The sequence below is a fragment of the Trachypithecus francoisi genome, unplaced genomic scaffold (assembly GCF_009764315.1).
Source record: "Trachypithecus francoisi isolate TF-2019V2 unplaced genomic scaffold, Tfra_2.0 Lachesis_group1, whole genome shotgun sequence".
Taxonomy (NCBI): Eukaryota; Metazoa; Chordata; class Mammalia; order Primates; family Cercopithecidae; genus Trachypithecus; species Trachypithecus francoisi.
In genome coordinates this window covers 117,547,507-117,566,454 of record NW_022681454.1, presented here as the reverse complement: position 1 = coordinate 117,566,454, position 18,948 = coordinate 117,547,507, and the positions used below count along the sequence as shown (strand labels likewise).

At 37.5% G+C, this 18,948-nt stretch overlaps 1 protein-coding gene across 1 annotated transcript in view; it reads left to right on the top strand.

Annotated features, from left to right (window-relative positions):
• The window catches only part of TNIP3 (TNFAIP3 interacting protein 3), a 136,244-nt gene that overhangs the window by 50,575 nt on the left and 66,721 nt on the right, over positions 1-18,948 (top strand). Inside the window, exon 3 of the mRNA XM_033215145.1 lies at positions 318-403. Coding sequence (XP_033071036.1) covers positions 372-403 — 32 coding nt within the window. The 5' untranslated portion in view covers positions 318-371. The remainder of the gene's footprint in view (positions 1-317; positions 404-18,948) is intronic.

Below are 18,948 nucleotides of genomic sequence, written 5' to 3'. Positions count from 1 at the left end.
TTCATGCTGTGTGTATTAGAATGTCTTGCTTTCTTTTACTTGCTCCTGGACAATTTCTCCCTGTCATGAGATTCTTCCTTAACTCACTGAGCCTGTGTTTACACCCAGTGTTTTACCTTTCATTGAAACTAGGCAGAAGGCAGGCTTGTGGTCTGTCTTCTCACGTCTGGCAGGGCTGAAAAGAAGACATGAGAATAAAAACATGGCTTTTGATGAAAAATGCATTTAACAGGTGGTTTTCTCCTTCGGTGACTGACATAGTTAATTTCCCTTGAGGTACATCTGAGACTCATGTCCTTCATATTTTTTTCTTTTAGATTCCATGTGGACGGCTCATAAACAAAAATGAGAAACAGGACGATAAACTGGTAATGTTCACCAACCAATCTGAAGATTCTGAAAGGTAATAACAGTTTATTTGGAGATTATATGCTTCTGATACTAATATTCTAATTAGAGCACTTCTGCTTTGCAACAATGGTAGTGTATTAAGAGTAGAAGAGAAGCTGTCTGGATGGAGCTGTATAGAATAGAAAAGGAAAAGATGACAGGTCACAGTACGGCCCATCTATCTGAACATATTTTCTTTTATTGCTATCCACAGGGCAAAAGTCATGGTAGGTTATGAAGATTATTCGATTTTTAACATATTTGTAAATTTCCATTGACAAGCCTTGGTAGATGGTTTCTCTGTAATTGCACAAATTTGTCTCCTAGGAAACAACTGTATTCCACCAGTAAGGTGAAGGAGTAGCTTTATCTTTTCTCCTGATTTGCTTAATCCTTAGCTCACCTGAAGGAATGTGAGAAGTTTACTAAGTTCCTTATGAAAAAAAATCCCTTACTTAGGCACTTTCCACATTCTATCAGTCTTTCAATGTTTTTTTTTAAAGCCTCGTTCTATTTGTTGGTTCATAGAGTTATTCTTTTTTTTTTTTTTAATGTGGCACCTTTTACATGCAAGATATTGTGCTTGCTCCTTGCAGAAGAGGAATCAGATTCAGCCCCTGTCCTCAAGCTGCTTGAAGTTTAGAAGTGAAAAGTCATGCATCATATATGGTAGGATGTTCTGCCTCATGAAAGGGGCACAGATAAACTGTTCTTAAAAATCAGAGGAAAGTGAGATTTCCAGAGATTGGGATAGAAATACACGAAGTGGTTTAACCTAATTTCTGGCAAAGAGAAACTGGGGAGAAAGATGGAAAAACAGAAGGAAAGGCTATTCCAAGCTGAAGGCAGAATGTGTGCAAAGATGTGGTGGAAGTATAGTCATGTATTTGTGTCTGGATCAACTAATGGTTTGTTTTGGCTTCCGCAGGTGGTGTGTAGTGAAAAGGAAACTCAGTTTATACTCTCTCTTGAGTGAGAGACTAAATAGCTGAGAATTTATTCTACAGGCCAATATTTCTGTTTATAAAGACAAAACTTCTATTTTGTGATACCTTTCAAGTGAAAGATAATTTAAATAAACAATAATAATTAAGTTCTTAGGCCAGTGGTTCTTAAACTAGAGTTCTCAGATCCTGTGTGTCTGGAGTCATATTCTCAGATTGTCTATGAGAATCTTTTCATTAAAAGAGGCCCATCTGTACTTTCAATATGAAAATCATGACTGGACAAGGGGTAACATTAAGAATTTTGAACCAAGGATTTCCAATAGGCTACTCTAGCAATAGTGTTAAAAATTAATTGGAAAGGCAAAAGATCTGAAGTTCAAATAAATATAGAAATATTAATTTCTCCCATTCACCTCAATTACATTCAGTATCTTTAACAAGCATTTTAGCCTTTAATTGTATGTAATTTAGCATTTTCCTGTGCACTATACTTTATTATTCTATAACTGTGCTGGGTGTGTAAGTCTCTCCTTGTCACTATGATTTTGCCTACCTCAACGGAAAGACTTGACATGCAGCAGAATATTCCCCCCGAAGACGGTGGGTCTACAATAAGCATTGATCTATTTTATATACATTTTAATAAAATATTAGTAAAATTGAAATTTACATCACAGGAGTCATTTGAGGATGAAGTTATTATATTGACAACCTCTAAGATACTATAGGCATTACAGAAACAAAAAAATATATGATGTGATGTTGAACAACTTCTACGAAAGATGATACCCGTCCTCCTTTGATAGCAGAAGCATATGCTTGGCAAAATTTCACCATGTAGAAAAGGAAGAAAGGAAGGGAGGAATAAAGAAAGGAAGGGAGAAATCTATTATTTCTAAGACGTAGGGGCTATCCTCACCCCACCACCTCTCCACATGCACAAGCCATTTCCTTCCACATGGAGAATTCTGGGACTTTGTGTGAGCTCCTGAGTCCCATTCTCTTGCCTCCTATCCACAGCCAGCAATGCATTTTACTGTTTAGTTCTATTTACCGATGATGAAAATTATGTAGAATTTAGTAGCTAATGTTTTTTCTACAGTGGTTAAAATTTTGTATTTTGAATAGAGAGGGTTAGGTTCTTTGATAGTAATCTAAAATGTTCAGAAGATGGTTTTCAAGTTGCCTTCTAGGGTGTATATACCCGGAAGTGCAGAATGAAGGATAAGGGATGAGGCAGTGAGGCAGTGGCCGCATTCCATGTCTTTGCCTGAGGGAAGTGGGAAAGAAGAATAAAGAAGAGAGGTGAGAGCAAACAGGGCAGGAAGAGAATAGTGAGCGCCTGAGTCATCTTTCCCTCTATCACTCCTGAACTGACTCCTTCCTGACTGAAGTGCTTTAGGGCCTACGTATTGATACTATGGTTGCCACACCAGGCTTCCTTTCAAAGGAAAATAAAGGAGTGGAAGAAATAATTTTGGTTGTCAGTGTGGGGAATTATCAAAGTAAACACGGTGTTTTATAGTTTTTATATTTCCCTTTAACACAGTTTTGAAACATATTGTTATTATAAAAGCAATCCCTCTCAACATGTATGATCCTGGGGTCATCCTTTTTTCGAAGTACTCTTGTAATACTAGTTCCTTGTTTTAATTTTTCTAAAGCAGATGCTTTCCTCTCCTGACAATTATTGTAAGAAGAATGTCTTTTTTTTTTTTAAAAAAAAAGGATCATGCATTCAGAAAATTATAATTATAACCTCGCCAGAAAAACTACTATAATTCATTTTAGCCTGAAGTAGACCTCATCTCAGAAGAATAAGATGAATTTGTGTTCTCATGAAGTGACCCTTTTACCTGGCATTAAACTCATTCACAACTGCAGTCACTGAACCTAATATTAAACAGGATCTAATGCCATCCGTTTTTCATGCCTTCTGGTAACGATATAGTGGATTTCAGATGTACTTAAGGAGCTCTGTCTTTTTTCATATTCAAATCATTCAGATGTCTTTATGTAAAGCATTGGTGGACATTAAGAAAATTAAACAATACTTCTGTCTTTTTTTCTACATGTGAGTAGCATACTCTCTTCCAGATGCAACACTGAGCAGCCAAACAGCTGCTGGCTATTAAAAGTCCCTTAAAGTTCTATTTTGTTTTTTTGTCTCATAAAAGGAAGAGACGTGTAGGAATGTTTATGGGGTGACAGGCAGATGTTTTACTTGTACTATGTATGTGGTAAACGAAAACTAAAATGATCTCTTTTATGATATCATGGGCATTTTTACAATTCTTTTGGCCTCTTTATTTTTAACCCCCTTCTTAGCTGACTCTAAATTTAACTGTTCTGGAAAGGCAGAAGAAAGAACCATTTATACAGTTACTGTAAGTTAAGGTTATCTCACACCTTTTCATAAAGACAGACATCCTTGAAAATGTATCTTCTGTCCATTCATATTGTTTTGTTAGGTAGAAGAGAATCTTATAGTTTGAAGAGCTAAATAAAGGTATTCTTCTTTTCACTAAATAAGCAGCAACACTGATGAATACGTATTTTTTAATGACACACAAAACATCACAGACCAATCATAATTTTTTTCATAAATTTTACTAATTTATTTATTTGCAGTTCAACTTTGTTAGTTTTTCAGAAATTACATGTCTTCAAACTGATAAACATCAAAGTCCCATTGGGTCTCTGGACAATAGACTAAGTTTCTTCTCTTTCCACTTTAAGAAAGCAGTCTCTCAATCTTATTTATTTATGTGTAGCATATTAGATGAAATTACGTGTTATTGGATGGATAAATTCACAGAGATTTGAGACAAGGAGCTTTGGGACAACTTGTGCTTTGAGCCAGGCTCATAAAGCACATTTCAGAAAAGCCTCTTCCATGCAAACACCACCCATGGGATAAACACAGATTTCCATATTCTGAGGCCTACCTTATACAGAAGGTCCGAGAACATATTTAGAGTATACCTTTTGTTCTGTCTGCCTTTAATACTTTGTGCTTGCATACACTCTTGGATTCAATGTAGAAATCACTTGTAAGGCTATTACTGTATGCTAGAAAGTCTATGGGAGATGTTGTTGAAAAGAATACCAAATTAGAATTTTCCCAAGAATCAGCTTAGCATTTTTCTGGGCAGTACTGGTACCAGCATAAAATTTGTGTGTCTAGAGATGGGAAATCACCCAGCTTTTACCTCAGTGGAAATGTCTTTGATAAAAGCTGTGGTGGCACGGAGCTTGCTTGGAGGTCTGTACGAGGCCCCAGGCAGGCCGCAGACAACCTGCAGCCAGCTGAATGAATTTTAAGTCTGTCCTTTCTGTGTGTGGCAACTCTAAGGACTTGCTCTCTTTTTGCAGAAGGCTTCAGAGTTTATGCTGAAGCCATCTCCTCCGAGTTGATAATTCAATATACAGACCCTCCATGGCAGTATATTCCATTTCTGCGGCTTAAATTTGAAGCAGTTTCAAAGCCAGTTAATGTAATAGAAGGTATTGCATTAGCAAAATTCTAGTTTTCAGGGTAGTTTGGAAATAACAAATTCACAACTCTCTCTGCTACTCTGACAGGAATTTGTGTAAATGTACTAAGTGAAGAAATAATGGGAAAAATGAAGAGACTCGAGTTTGGAAAATTCAATTTGGCTTTGGTTTGAATCTTTTTGTTTTTATTCCTTCACATAAATTGAAAATTTAAATGTAATACCCTCAGTGAGTTGGGTTTTCATCTCTCATGGGCTTCCACTTGGGATAATACTTATGTCTCTATTCAAATATAAGCTTAGAGAGTAGGCAGGTTATATTGAAGATTTGTTTCAAATACCTTTTTATTCCTCTTTTTAGTATTTTATATGATTTGCTAGTATTTATATTGACGTAAGACTCTAGCTATCACTTCATATTCTAAATATTCTGCTCTGTTAGTTAAATTGGATCATGATTATTTAAATCACACATCACCCCTCTTTCCAAGCCAACTGAACTAGAGAATCATTTTTCAGTTTCACATCTAGGAAATATTTCTATGCCAAGGGCATTTCTGCTTTCCAAGCCTAGTTATTTTCATTGTTCTAACCATAGAAGTTCCTTTATTTTCTTTATATTACCAGATCAGGGTTTTCAATTATGACAGAAAATACCAGCATACTAAAATGCAAAATAATATTTATTTTAAGATCCAAACCATTTGATGATTTCTCTTTTTCGTTTCATTTTTTGCTGTGCTACATCATCCTTTGTTTTAGAACACAACAGCGGGACTGAATTGTGTCCCCCTAAATTCACATGTTGAACTCCTAACCTCCAATGTGACTACATTTGGAGATAGGGCCCTTAGGAAGCAATTAAGGTTAAGTGAAGTCATAAGAGTGGGGCTCTGGTACAATAGGATTAGTGACCTCATAAAAAGAGACCAGAGAGCTTGCTGTCTCTCTCCACATGTGCATAAAGAAGAGGTCATTTGAGCACACTGCAAGCCTTGAAAAGAGGTCTTAGAATGAAACCTACCTGCTCACAAACTTCCCAGCCTTCAGAACTATGAGAAATAAATGCCTGTTGTTTACACCTGGTCTATGCTGTTTCCTTATGGCAACTCAAGAAGACTAAGACACCTATTTGTGCAACACGTACTTAATAAGGATTTTATTTGCTTTTCTTATTGATCTGTAATGATTTCAGAGACTGTGTGAAGAAATTGGGCTTAAGCGGCTATTAATATCTAATAGGCATCTGGAAGTCCAGGCAATATATTAGAAGATATTCCCTTAGGGGACCACCAATACTTCTATTATTTAAGATATCATTACTAAACCTGGTGCAATTTCTGCTATTAAAAAATGTGCCAGAGGCCGGGCGCGGTGGCTCAAGCCTGTAATCCCAGCACTTTGGGAGGCCGAGACGGGTGGATCACGAGGTCAGGAGATCGAGACCATCCTGGCTAACACGGTGAAACCCCGTCTCTACTAAAAAAAAATACAAAAAATTAGCCGGGCGAGATGGCGGGCGCCTGTAGTCCCAGCTACTCGGGAGGCTGAGGCAGGAGAATGGCGTAAACCCGGGAGGCGGAGCTTGCAGTGAGCCGAGATCGCGCCACTGCACTCCAGCCTGGGTGACAGAGCGAGACTCCGTCTCAAAAAAAAAAAAAAAAAAAAAATGTGCCAGAGAACAAGGACTTATTTTATCTCTATGTAATAGTAATTTTTCCTTTCTTTATTATAAATTATAATTCATTAAAGGATGGTGAAATACCTTTTCATCTGTGGGCTCAGGGTACCTCATACCTACCCTTTTGAGCAAAGCTGATAGCAAAAGTTCTTATTTATTTAGAAGTGAGGAGTATCCACTATCTCAATGACACCATTTAAAATCAGTATTGTGGTTAAGAGTGTGGTTGCTTGAGTCAGACTCCCTGAGTTCAAATCACACTTCTTAGGTAAGTCATTTAATCTAAAGCCTTAAAAATACCTCAAATTTTAACAATTTTCTCTTTTATTAGAAGCAGTCATGTAAAATTCAGCATAACTCTATACATTACCAAAAAAAATGTGCCACCAACTAGTTTTCTACAGTAAGAAATATACTATAAGAAGTACTTAGAATAGTTCTTGGCCTGTAGTAAATCTCCATAAATATTTACTGAGTGAGTGAATAAAAGTTGCATAACTAAAATGATCAATAAAACATCAATAAAATAATATAATGGATATTTATCTTTTTCTATTTGGAATAAAAAAATGGAAGATCTTGAATCTTCTGTATTTGTTTAATGGAGCTTCACAGGTACACACATGTGTGGTATTTGTCATAACTTTATTGGTCTGAGTTTACAAGGCTAATCTGGAGCCTAATTATTTCCTCTGGGTTCACTATTCCTTCTAGGAATAATGCTGCTTGTTTGAGTTCATTTAAGCATCCATTATACCCAGTGTGACTTCTTTTTTCTGACCACAAATGCGTAGTTTCTTCCCACAACTCTCCATGCCAACTATGTGTCCAATAATTCAATTCAATGTTGACACTACCAGAAGTTAGTACAGACCCCACAGGTTAAGGTCTCAGTCCCACAAGACTGCCCGCACTTCAGAGGCCAGTTACAAGTCCAGTGACCACTCATACTTCTGACCAACATGCTACAAATTCAGAGGTTACCACAACCCCGTCCTCAGGTTTGGTAATTCATGAGAAGGATTCACAGAACTCAGGAAACACATGTTGCCAGTTTGTTATTAACATACAACTCAGGAACAGCCAGATGAAAAGAATCCAAAGGGTGAGGCATGGAGATGCTGTCACACAGCATCCTTGCCCTTAACAAACCTGCCATCCTCCCAGCACATCAATGTGTTACCAACCAGGAAGCTTTCCAAATCTCCTTGCTCAAGAGTATTTATATCCATACAGAACCCAGTAGACTTAAGTTTTTTTTAAAGAATATTTACATCCCAATGTCCAGCTCCCTCCCCTTCCTGGAGATCGGGGAATGGTTCCTACCTTCTAAACACAAATTTGGTCTTTCTGGTGGCCCCGCCCTGAAGCTCTCCATGGAGTGCACCCTGACAGACTTCATTAGCATAAACTTAGGTGTGGTCCAGAGGACTGTATAGTTAAAATAACAAGAGACAGTCATTCCTATCACTTAAGAAATTCCAAGGATATCAGAAGCTCTGTGCCAGGAAACAGAGACAGAGTATATTTTTTATTATATCACACCCACTTGTAACAGCCCAGTGGATTCTCCTTGCCTGTTGCCTAGACAAAGCCAATTTATCAAGACAGGAATTGTAATAAAGAAAGCATTTATTTCAGGCATAGCCAGCTGAATAAGAGATCAGTTTTACCCTTACTCAAATCAGTCTCCCTGAAAATTCAGGGATCAGGGCTAAGGATAATTGGATGGGTAGGGGATTGGGACGTGGGTAGTGCTGATTAGTTAGGTTGGAGATGAAATCATAGGGATTTGAAGCTGCCCTCTTGTGCTGAGTCAGTTCCTGGGTGGGGTCCACAAGACCAGATGAATCAGCTTATTGATCTGGGTGGCACCAGCTGACACATTTAGTTCAGGGTCTGTAAAATATCTCCTTTTGGGTTTTACAATAGTGATGTTATCCCTAGGAGCAAGTGGGGAGGTTTCAAATCTTGATGTCTCTGGCTGCATGACTCCTAAACCATAATTTCTAATTTAGTGGATAATTTATTAGTCCTATAGAGGCAGTCTGGTCCCCAGGTAGAAGGGGGTTTGTTTTGGGAAAGGGTTGTATGTGAGTTCATTTTCATGCTGCTGATAAAGACATACCTGAGACTGGGAAGAAAAAGAAGTTTAATTGGACTTACAGTTCCACATTACTGGAGAGGCCTCAGAATCATGGCGGGAGGTAAAAGGCACTTATTACATGGCAGCAGCAAGAGAAAATGAGGAAGATGCAAAAGCGGAAATCCCTGATACAACGGTCAGATTTCATGAGACTTATTTACTACCACAAGAACAGTATGGAGGAAACCACCCCCATCATTCAAACTATGTCCCACTGGGATGCTACCATAAGACATGGGAATTATGACAGTAGAATTCAAGATAAGAGTTGGGTGGGGACACAGCCAAACCATATCAAGTTGTTATCATCTTTGCTTCAAAGTTAAACTATAAACTAAGTTCTTCCCAAAGTTTGGCCTATATCCAGGAGTGAACAAGGTCAGCTTGCAGGTTAGAAGCAAGATGGAGTCAGTTAGGTCAGATCTCTTTCACTGTCATAGATTTCTCAGTTATAATTTGTGTAAAGGCAGTTTCAAATTTTTGGTCTCCTTGTCTAAATTGCCCTCCTCTGTGTGGCTGCCATGCCCAAATCTGCAGGCTGGTTGTTTTTATTAACTAATACCTTAAGTCAATGTTAAAGTAGTTAAATAAAGCATCTGAACATCACTGAAATTATGAAATAATACAGAGAGTAAGATTTAAAGATATATAGCATCTACATAGACTTTATTGCCTAATCTATTAACATACAGCTATTATAAATCATTCACTGACATATCCTGGTTTCTATGAAACTTTAATAGATTTAAACTTAACGGAATTTTCTTGATTTTCCTGGGACTTGTTAGTTGCTCTTTTTAATTTAGAAGTTTCTGCTTTACAACTGTCAACACTTAATGTCTATTTTATGCTTTGAGTTAAAATATGTCATTGATCATTGTTTTTTTACTGATCTTGAGGCTTTTTTTCTGTACTTCTGAACAATTCTCTGAATATTCAGGGTTCCTTCTTCTTTCTTCTTCAATTTCCAGTCATTAACAGCAACCAATAAACAGCAAACAAAACAAAACAAAACAAAACAAAACAAAACAAAGAACCCCAGGTCACACATACTATATTTTCACTAATATTATCTTCCATGACTGTTTTCTTCCAGTGAAAACATTTCCCTCTACCTGATTACATTTTTTTGCCTTAGCTCTTTGCCCTTTGGAGTCAATATTTGAACTTATTTCTATTTTAAATTGAAAAGTTGGCCTTTCAATTCATGTACAACTCCCATGAATTCAAAATTAGATAACTCTGTACCTTCAGGAACTTAGTGCAAGAAATAAAACATGGCTGGGCTCAGTGGCTCACACCTGTAATCCTAGCACTTTGGGAGGCTGAGGCAGGTGGATCCCTTGAGTCCAGGAGTTTGAGACCAGCCTGTGCAACATGGTGAAATACCATCTCTATTAAAAGACAAAAAAAAGAAAAAATTAGCTGAGCATGGTGACACACACCTGTAGTCCCAGCTGCTGTTGTCTCAGTTACTCAGGAGGCTGAGGTGGGAGAATCTCTTGAGTCTGGAAGGCTGAGGCTGCAGTGAGCCGTGATTACACCACTAAACTCCAGCCTGTGTGACAGAGGGAGACCTTAAGAAAGAAAAGACAAGACACACACACAAACACACACACACATAATATATATATACACAAATGTAATATCTTAACACCTTTAAATACATTTATATTTTAAAAGTCAGAGCAATAAATTTATGATAAAATTCCTATGAGAATAATGAATAATTTATAGATTATTTTTAAGGAACAAGTTGATGAGCATCATATTTAACTTACCTGAGGATCAGGGAATAATAGCTTCTTCCTAATTGTGCTAAGGTGAGGATTAAATGAGATAACACATGAAAAGTGTTTAGCAAAAAGTTTATTTTGATTAAGACTTGCATATTCACCTACCTAATCAACATGTCTACTTGAGAAGTCTAAAAGATATCCCAAGTAAGGGTCTCCTAAGACTAGTCTAAGTTTGCTCTTCTCTTGGTCTTCTCTGTCTGATATTGTTTGGCTATGTCTCCACTCAAATCTCACCTTGAATTGTAGTTCCCATAATTCCCAGATGTTGTGGGAGGGATACCCGTGGGAGGTAATTGAATCATGGGAGTAGTTACCCCCATGCTGTTCTCATGATTTTGAGTGAGTTCTCACGAGATCTGATGATTTTACAACGGACCTTTGCCCTTTGCTCTGCACTTCTTCCTGCCACCCTGAGAAGAAGGTGCTTTTCTTCCCCTTCGCCTTCTGCCATGATTGTAAGTTTCCTGAGGCATTTCCAGTCATGCAGGATTGTGAGTCGATTAAACCTCTTTCCTTTATAAATTACCCAGTCTCAGGTACTTCTTCATAGCAGCATGAGACAGACTAGTACACTGTCTCAATAAAGGGCAACTTTATTATTTCCAGTTTCTTAATCTGAAAGAACTTGGAGGCACCCTTGAGCTTTTTCTCTCTTTCCTTTTTCCCTTCTACTGGCTGAATTCAAATTACGCCCAGAATACCACCTTTTCTCTCCACATCCCTCACTACCATTCTGTCCAAACCACAAGTATCCCTAGTCTGCATAATTTCAAGAACTTATTGGCCGGGCGCGGTGGCTCAACCCTGTAATCCCAGCACTTTGGGAGGCCGAGACGGGCGGATCACGAGTCAGGAGATCGAGACCATCCTGGCTAACACGGTGAAACCCCGTCTCTACTAAAATACAAAAGCTAGCCGAGGTGCGGCGCCTGTAGTCCCAGCTACTCGGGAGGCTGAGGCAGGAGAATGGCGTGAACCCTGGAGGCGGAGCTTGCAGTGAGCTGAGATCTGGCCACTGCACTCCAGCCTGGGTGACAGAGCGAGACTCCGTCTCAAAAAAAAAAAATTAAATTAAAGAACTTATTAAATGGTCTTGGTACCTTTACCTATGTTTCCCTACAGGCTGTTCTAAAGCCACCAACAAGAGTGATCTTTCCAAACTATGTCACGTCATATCCCTCCTTTGCTGAAAACCCCCATCCACTCAGAGTAAAATGCAAAGTTTTTACAATGCCCATGAGCTTCCTTGAGCTGGCTCCCTTTTACCTTTCCAGTGTAATCTGCTACAACTCCCCTTCTCACTTCCCCCACTCCAGCCTATTTGCCTTCTTGCTGTATGTTGGAAAAACCAAGCAAGCTCTAGCCTTAGAGATTTTGCACTGTCTACCTTTACAGGGAATGCTGTTTCCCCAATAAGCCATGTGGCCCATACTACACCTCCTTCACGCCTTGCTCAATTGTCACCTTTCAATAAGTTCCACCTTTGATCACTCCATTTAAAATTGCAATTCCCATCTCCTCAGCTAACACCTCATAACCCTGATTCCAATTACATTGCTCTATATTTCTTCTATGACACCTATTACCTGTTAAAATGCTAACTAGACACAGAACTTCTACAAATGGGAAAGGGAAAAGACACACATAATGAAAAACCAGTCAAGAACCAGAGCGAACAATTATAGAAGATAAGAGCAAATGAATAATGAACATATTGAAATATGATCAATATCACTGGTAATTAGGAAAATATAAATTAAAACAATGGAATTCTTTTGGTTGGCAAAAATATCAGTAACACCTAGGACTGACTTCAGTTGCAGGAAAATAAGAATTCTTACACATAGCTGACAGAAATGAAAATTATTGTAACCAATTTAGAAAATAACCAAGAAGCACTACTAAAAGTTTTAATGTCCATACACTTGGAACCGACAATCTAACACTGGTAAATCTATTCTATATATAAAATACTAGTATGTAAGAATATATCTAGACAGGTATTTTTATTGTGCCTTTATTGTAGTGACACCAAGAGGAAAACGTAATTAGAAACAACTTGCTATTCCATCATAGAGAAATGATTAAGTTGTGAACTCTGAAAATCTGAGACAGGTCTCAGTTAACTGAGAAAGTTTATTTTGCCAAGGTTGAGGATGCATGCCTTAGGAGGTCCTGATGACATAAGCCCAAGCTGGTCAAAGCACCGTTTGATTGTATACATTTTAGGAAGATATGAGACATCAATCAATATATGTAAGACAAACATTGGTTCAGTCTGAAAAAGGCAGGACAACTTGAAGCAGGGAGGGAGCTTCCAGGGCATAGGTAAATAAGAGACAAACGGTTGCATTCTTTTGACTTTCTGGTTAGCCTCTCCAAATGAGGCAATCAGATATGCATTTATCTCCATGAACAAAGGGGTGACTTTGAATAGAATGGGAGGCAGGTTTGCCCTAAGCAGTTTTCAGCTTGACTTTGCCCTTTAGCTTCGTGATTTTGGGCCCTAAGATTTATTTTCCTTTCACGAAGTAAATTTGGTCCATTCATAATTTTGAAATATTATTTGGCTATTTAAAATAATTAGAGCAATATGTATGAACTGATGGAATATTCAGAGAGTTTTGCATAAATGCAAAATAACCAAATAATAAGCAGTTATATATAATATAATATTTTAATATTAAATATTTAATTTATAATATATATTTATAATTTAAAAAGAAACAAAAATATCTTGTGTATTAGTATATATATATATTACACACATATATTGTATATATACTCTACTTATATTTGTATAAACACAGAGAAAAATATGGAAGAGTGATGTTAATACTAATTATCAGAGTAGAGTGGAACTGAAGGAAGCATAAGAATATTATTAACTTTTTTGTGTTCTCTAATGTTTGCTTGTTAAAATGGGTGTATTTCTCTAATGTAAAATATCCATTAAAAAATAAAACGGGCTATTATTTGAAAATACATGGTCCAATAACCTGATAAATAAGTTTATGTATTATATCAGATGACCTAGATTGTTTTGAATGTTTTATTTTAATAGGTTTTTGGGGAACAGGTGGTGTTTGGTTATATAAGTAATTCTTCAATGGTGAATTCTGAGATTTTGGTGCACTATCACCTGGGCAGTGTCACTGTGCCTAATGTATAGTCTTTTATCCCTCACCCCTGTCCCATTCTTTCCCCTGAGTCCCCAAAGTCCATTGTATCATTCTTGCGCATTTGGGTCCTCATAGCTTAACTCCCACTTACGAGTGAGAACATATGATGTTTGTTTTTCCATTCTTGAGTTACTTCACTTAGAATAATGGTCTCCAATTCTAGCCAGGCTGCTGCAAATGCCATTATTTTGTTTGTTTTTATGGCTGAATAGTATTTCATGGTATCTATCTATCTATCTATCTATACCACATTTTCTTTATCCCCTCATTGATTGATAGGTATTTGGGCTGGTTTCATATTTTTGCAATTGTGAATTGTGCTGCTATAAACATGCGTGTACTAGTATCTTTTTCATATAATGACTTCCTTTTCTCTGGGTAGATACCCAGTAGTAGGATTGCTGGATCAAATGGTAGATCTACTTTTAATTCTTTAAGGAATATTCACACTGTTTTCCATAGTGGTTGTAGTAGTTTACATTCCAACAGCAGTGTAAAAGTGTTCCCTTTTCACCACATCCACGCCAACATCTATTATTTCTTGATTTTTTTAATTGTGGCCATTCTTGCAGTAGTAAGGTGGTTTTGCATTTTGGTTTTAACTTGCATTTCCTTATAATTAGTGATATTGAGCATTGTTTCACATTTGCTGGTCATTTGTATATCTTCTTTTGAGAATTATCTATTCATGTCTTTAGTCCACTTTTTGATGGAACTATCTGTTTTTTCTTGCTGATTTCTTTGAGTTCCTGGTAGATTCTGGATATTAGTCCTTTGTTTGATGCATAGATTGTGAAGATTTTTTCCTGCTCTGTGGGTTGTCTGTTTACTCTGCTGATTATTTCTTTTGCTGTACAGAAACTTTTTAGTTTAATTAAATCCTATCTATTTATCTTGTTTTTGTTGCATTTGGCTTTGGGTTCTTGGTCATGAAGTCTTTACCTAAGCCAATGTCTAGAAGGGTTTTTCCAATGTTATCTTCTAGAATTTTTATGGTTTCAGGTCTTATATTTAAGTCTCTGATCCATCTTGAGTTGATTTTCATATAAGGTGAGAGATGAGGATCCAGTTTCATTCTTCTATATGTAGCTTGCCAATTATGCCAGCACCATTTGTTGAATAGGGAGCACCATTTGTTTATATTTTTGTTTGCATTGTGAAAGATCAGTTGACTAAATATTTGGCCTTATTTCTGGGTTCTCTATTCTGTTCCATTGGTCTATGTGCCTATTTTTATACCATTACCATGCTGCTTTGGTCAGGTCACTATGGCGTTATAGTGTAGTTTGGAATCGGGTATTGTGATGCCTCCAGATTCGTTCTTTTTGTTTAGCTTTGCTTTGGCTATGTGGGCTCTTTTTTTTTGGTTCCATATGAATTTTAGGATTTTTTTTTCTAGTTCTGTGAAAAATGATGGTGGTATTTTGATTTGAATTGCAATGAATTTGTAGATTGCTTTTGGTAGAATGGTTATTTTCACAATATTGATTCTACCCACCCATGAGCATGGGATATGTTTCCATTTGTTTGTGAGTTGACCTAGATTTTTATCTCAATGCTTCAAAATAATGTGACATTTAAAATAAATTATATGACTTCAATATTGGAGTTTAGCAGTTTCTTTAATTTACATATAAGGAAAATGAGATCCTCATGTACTAATACATAGCAGATTCTTGGTATATAACTGTTGAATAAATGAATGTGTGTATTAATTAATGTACAAATGAATGAGCTAAATAATTGCCCAAATCATAGCTAGTTGGTTAATCTAGAATACATCTCTTCTGATTCCAGGTCCAGGGCTCTTTCCACCATGGCACAAGCCTGGAAGAATAACATGCAGACATGTATTGCGTGAAGCTAGATAGGCTTAGCTAGAAACGTCTTACAAACATTCTAGCGCCAAATTTGCCTAAGGCAATAATCATGATGCTCATGCTGTAGAACCATATTTATGTCTTCTTCTTAGAAAACCTATTGTCTTTTATTTTGGGAGTTTTGTTTGATTTTGAGACGTACATACAACATAATGCTTAAAAACTAATTTTAAACACATGAGATACAAAACAATGCCTAGTAACCAGATGTTCCACCCTGGAGCCTACTGCTCTGTAAGAAGCCAGCCATTGACCACACGCCATCTTGCATGGAATGCCCTCATGGTTTCTGCAGTAAGTCCTTCTGTGGTCCTTCCAAGCACTAAATAAAGCATCTGTATGGCCACCCAGTTGCCCCCTTTCGTGGAACATTTGATTAGCACGTTTTCTGGACTTTCCTCACACCTCAAAACTTTCTTTCCTGCCCCCTACTCATCCAGACTCATCAGAAGCATCTATTTACATAGCTTAGAGTCCATTCATAAATTAATCGTGGTTATTGCAGCCTTTGAAGGTCAAATTTCCCCCTTGACCTTCAACTCCTACTCTCCTCCCCAGCACACAGTTCCACTTTTGCTAATATTCAGAGTATCTTACCAAAAAGTGACCTTTACTTTCACTCTCATCAAGCAGATCCAAAAAGCCAGTTTCACTTTGTGACGCTTCCCTCTGGGTTTATTTCTGCCCATGATAAGTGATTTTCCAGTACAGTTTTGTTTGTTCTCTTAACAGAGCCTGAACAGAGGACTTGAAATGGCCAGCTGAGCTGGGGTTCCAGAAATCTGCTGGATAAAAAGGAACAAAAAGCTCTCTGAGGAAACTAAAACAAAAATAAACAACAACAAAGAATCTATTGAAAAAAAGATAGCCAAGGTGCCTGATTACTGGCAGTAACTCCGGGATCATTAAACCAATAGCTTTGGCATAAGTGTTTGCCACAGTTCTCTTTGAACTAGATGGTTCTATCTAGGAAAAGACAGCAGTTTGTTGGTGGTTACTAAAAGCACCATGGGAGCCCACTAGTCAGGGCATGTGTGCTCCAGGGTCTCTGTAAATCCAGAGACTGCCAGGGACCCCACAGCTGCCAACTGTCAAAGCTCTGCGTAAAGTTGAAAAACGTTGCTCAGAAGTGTGGAAAACCCCCTCAGCCTGACAAGTTCTAACTAGGTACAGTTTTGAGACATTGTGTCTAAATAAAGTCTACAGAGGGCCCTACTATAAAGTTTTTGAGAAATCTTGGACTGTAAATATTCCTCCTCTTAGTGGATTATGCAAAAGGGAATTTATAATTTTGTAGCATCTCTGTGGAAACTCTTCTGCAGTTGTCTCAGTGAACCCATTGTTCGGCATTCTCAGGTTTGGCTGATGTTACCTATTTGGGTGAGAACCAAGGCAAGAGGAAGCTCCTTTAGCATGTCTGTGCCCATTTGGGGACAGTAAAGGAACCCAGTGAAAGTGGTCACAGTGTTGCAACATACAAAAGAAAGAAATGCCAAATGCCATCACAATATTGACAGGTAAGGGCTCTGCCTCTGACCATGGTTTTTGAGGAGACACAGTTCCCAAGGCAATGCTAGCTTGTGTAGTGCCTTTGTGTAACTGAGAAAAAGCACTCTTTCTTCTGGGCATATGCAGCCCTGCACGAGGGCTCTTGACTGGGCAAGTAGAGAATGGGCTGTGTCCCAGCCTTCGCTCCTAAGCCAGGTGCTCTTACACAACAACCTACACAACCGTCCTCAGGTACCTACCCTGACAAGTTACCTACTCTGATGTCACTTGAAAAGATTAGGCTTCCTTGGTTTCCTTTCTTATCTGAGGGTATCAAAAGAATGATGTCTTTCTTCTGGGCATTGTGAATTTGTGTTTACATGATCAGCTTTCTCTTCTCCAGGCCATTCTTCTCAGGCTGTTGAAGCTTGGTGCGCACACTATTCTTAATTCCAGTGAAGAACAGAGGAATCTGGAGATAAAGATCAATTCGGTGATAAGCTTAATCTCAGATCTCTCAGCTTGTCATGGGTTGAAATCTTTAATCAACGGTTCCCAGGCGTCACTTCCTCCTCCCATTCATTGATCCCTGCTCATAACCAGGGCCTTTGAAGTCCTTGTTTTTCCTGCCCATCTACCTCTGCCAGAAAGAGGTATTTCTGGGCTAGAAATGTAGTAAGATTATTTTCTTATAGACCTCATGTCCGACTTCTTTTAAGTGAAAACTGCTGCCTAAGTAACAACTAGCTTTACAGGTATATCTTGAAGCTTAGTGTGCTGTAGATATTACCGGTATTTTACTAACAGTTTCCCGGCTCTAGCATCCATCCCTTCCTGGTTCCCTGAAGTTGTATGGCCACCATTTCTGTGAGTGTGTCCCTGTTTCCCTAAATGCTCTGGTTTTGTTTTTTGTTTTGCTTTATTTTTTGTTTTGAATTATCTATCCGCTCTCTCTCCTTGCTCAATGCTTTCAACTGGACCTGCCATGTCATATCTGAGTTTTCTCTAGTCCTTTTGTTTGTTTGTTTGGTTTTAGGATTTCACTAAACTTCCTCTTAATTGTTTACAACTTTGTATCTCTGGCCATCGAAGAGGATCTATACCCTTTTCAAAGATATCTTTTAAAGGTTTACACGTTAAAGGCAGTCTCTTTCTCATGATCCTCTCTAATTCTTCATTTTTATTTAAAAATTTTAAATACCTCAGAGCTATATGTATATTTTATGACAGCTCAGGCCATCATTACTTTGAAAGAACAGCTTGTTCTCATAACATATTCCATAATTTTGTTAACACTCTCTTTGAACTTATATTTTCCAGACACATAAACCAACTTTTAAAAATTTTACCTTGAGGCAACCCATCTTCTTGATCATCTTCACTAGATCTTTCAAGTCATGTTTATTAAGGAACTTGAGGGTAAATTCACTATAAGTTTGTTTAGAGGCAAAATAATGCTGCAATTTTTGTTGTTTTTAACAGAAACCTTGAAATATAAGCTCCATGAAAACAAGGATTTGTTTTCTGTTTTGTTCATTGGCATAATATGCTAACCACCAGGAAATGCATCTGGACCATAATAGGTGCTCAAGTGTTATTTGCCAAATGAATGATAAAATCTAGTCATCGAGAAATTTTGCACTGTAGGCTCTGTGAGAATGATTTCATAAGCAAACAATCTAAATGCTTTGTAAACCTCTTTGCAACAGAAAGTTTAGTCTATATATATCAAATCCATATGTTTTGGGTTATTTTCTTCTCTAAATGCAATTCTTTACAATGAAGGTCATGCTCTACTTTTCAGCCTATTCCTATAAATATGTGCATTTTCTCTGTAGCTTATTCCTTTTGCTTTAGCATTTTGGTTTGAAAAGTCCTAAAAATGTCATTGCTTACTTTCTCTTACAAGTAATTTCTAAAAAAAAAAAACAAGAATGA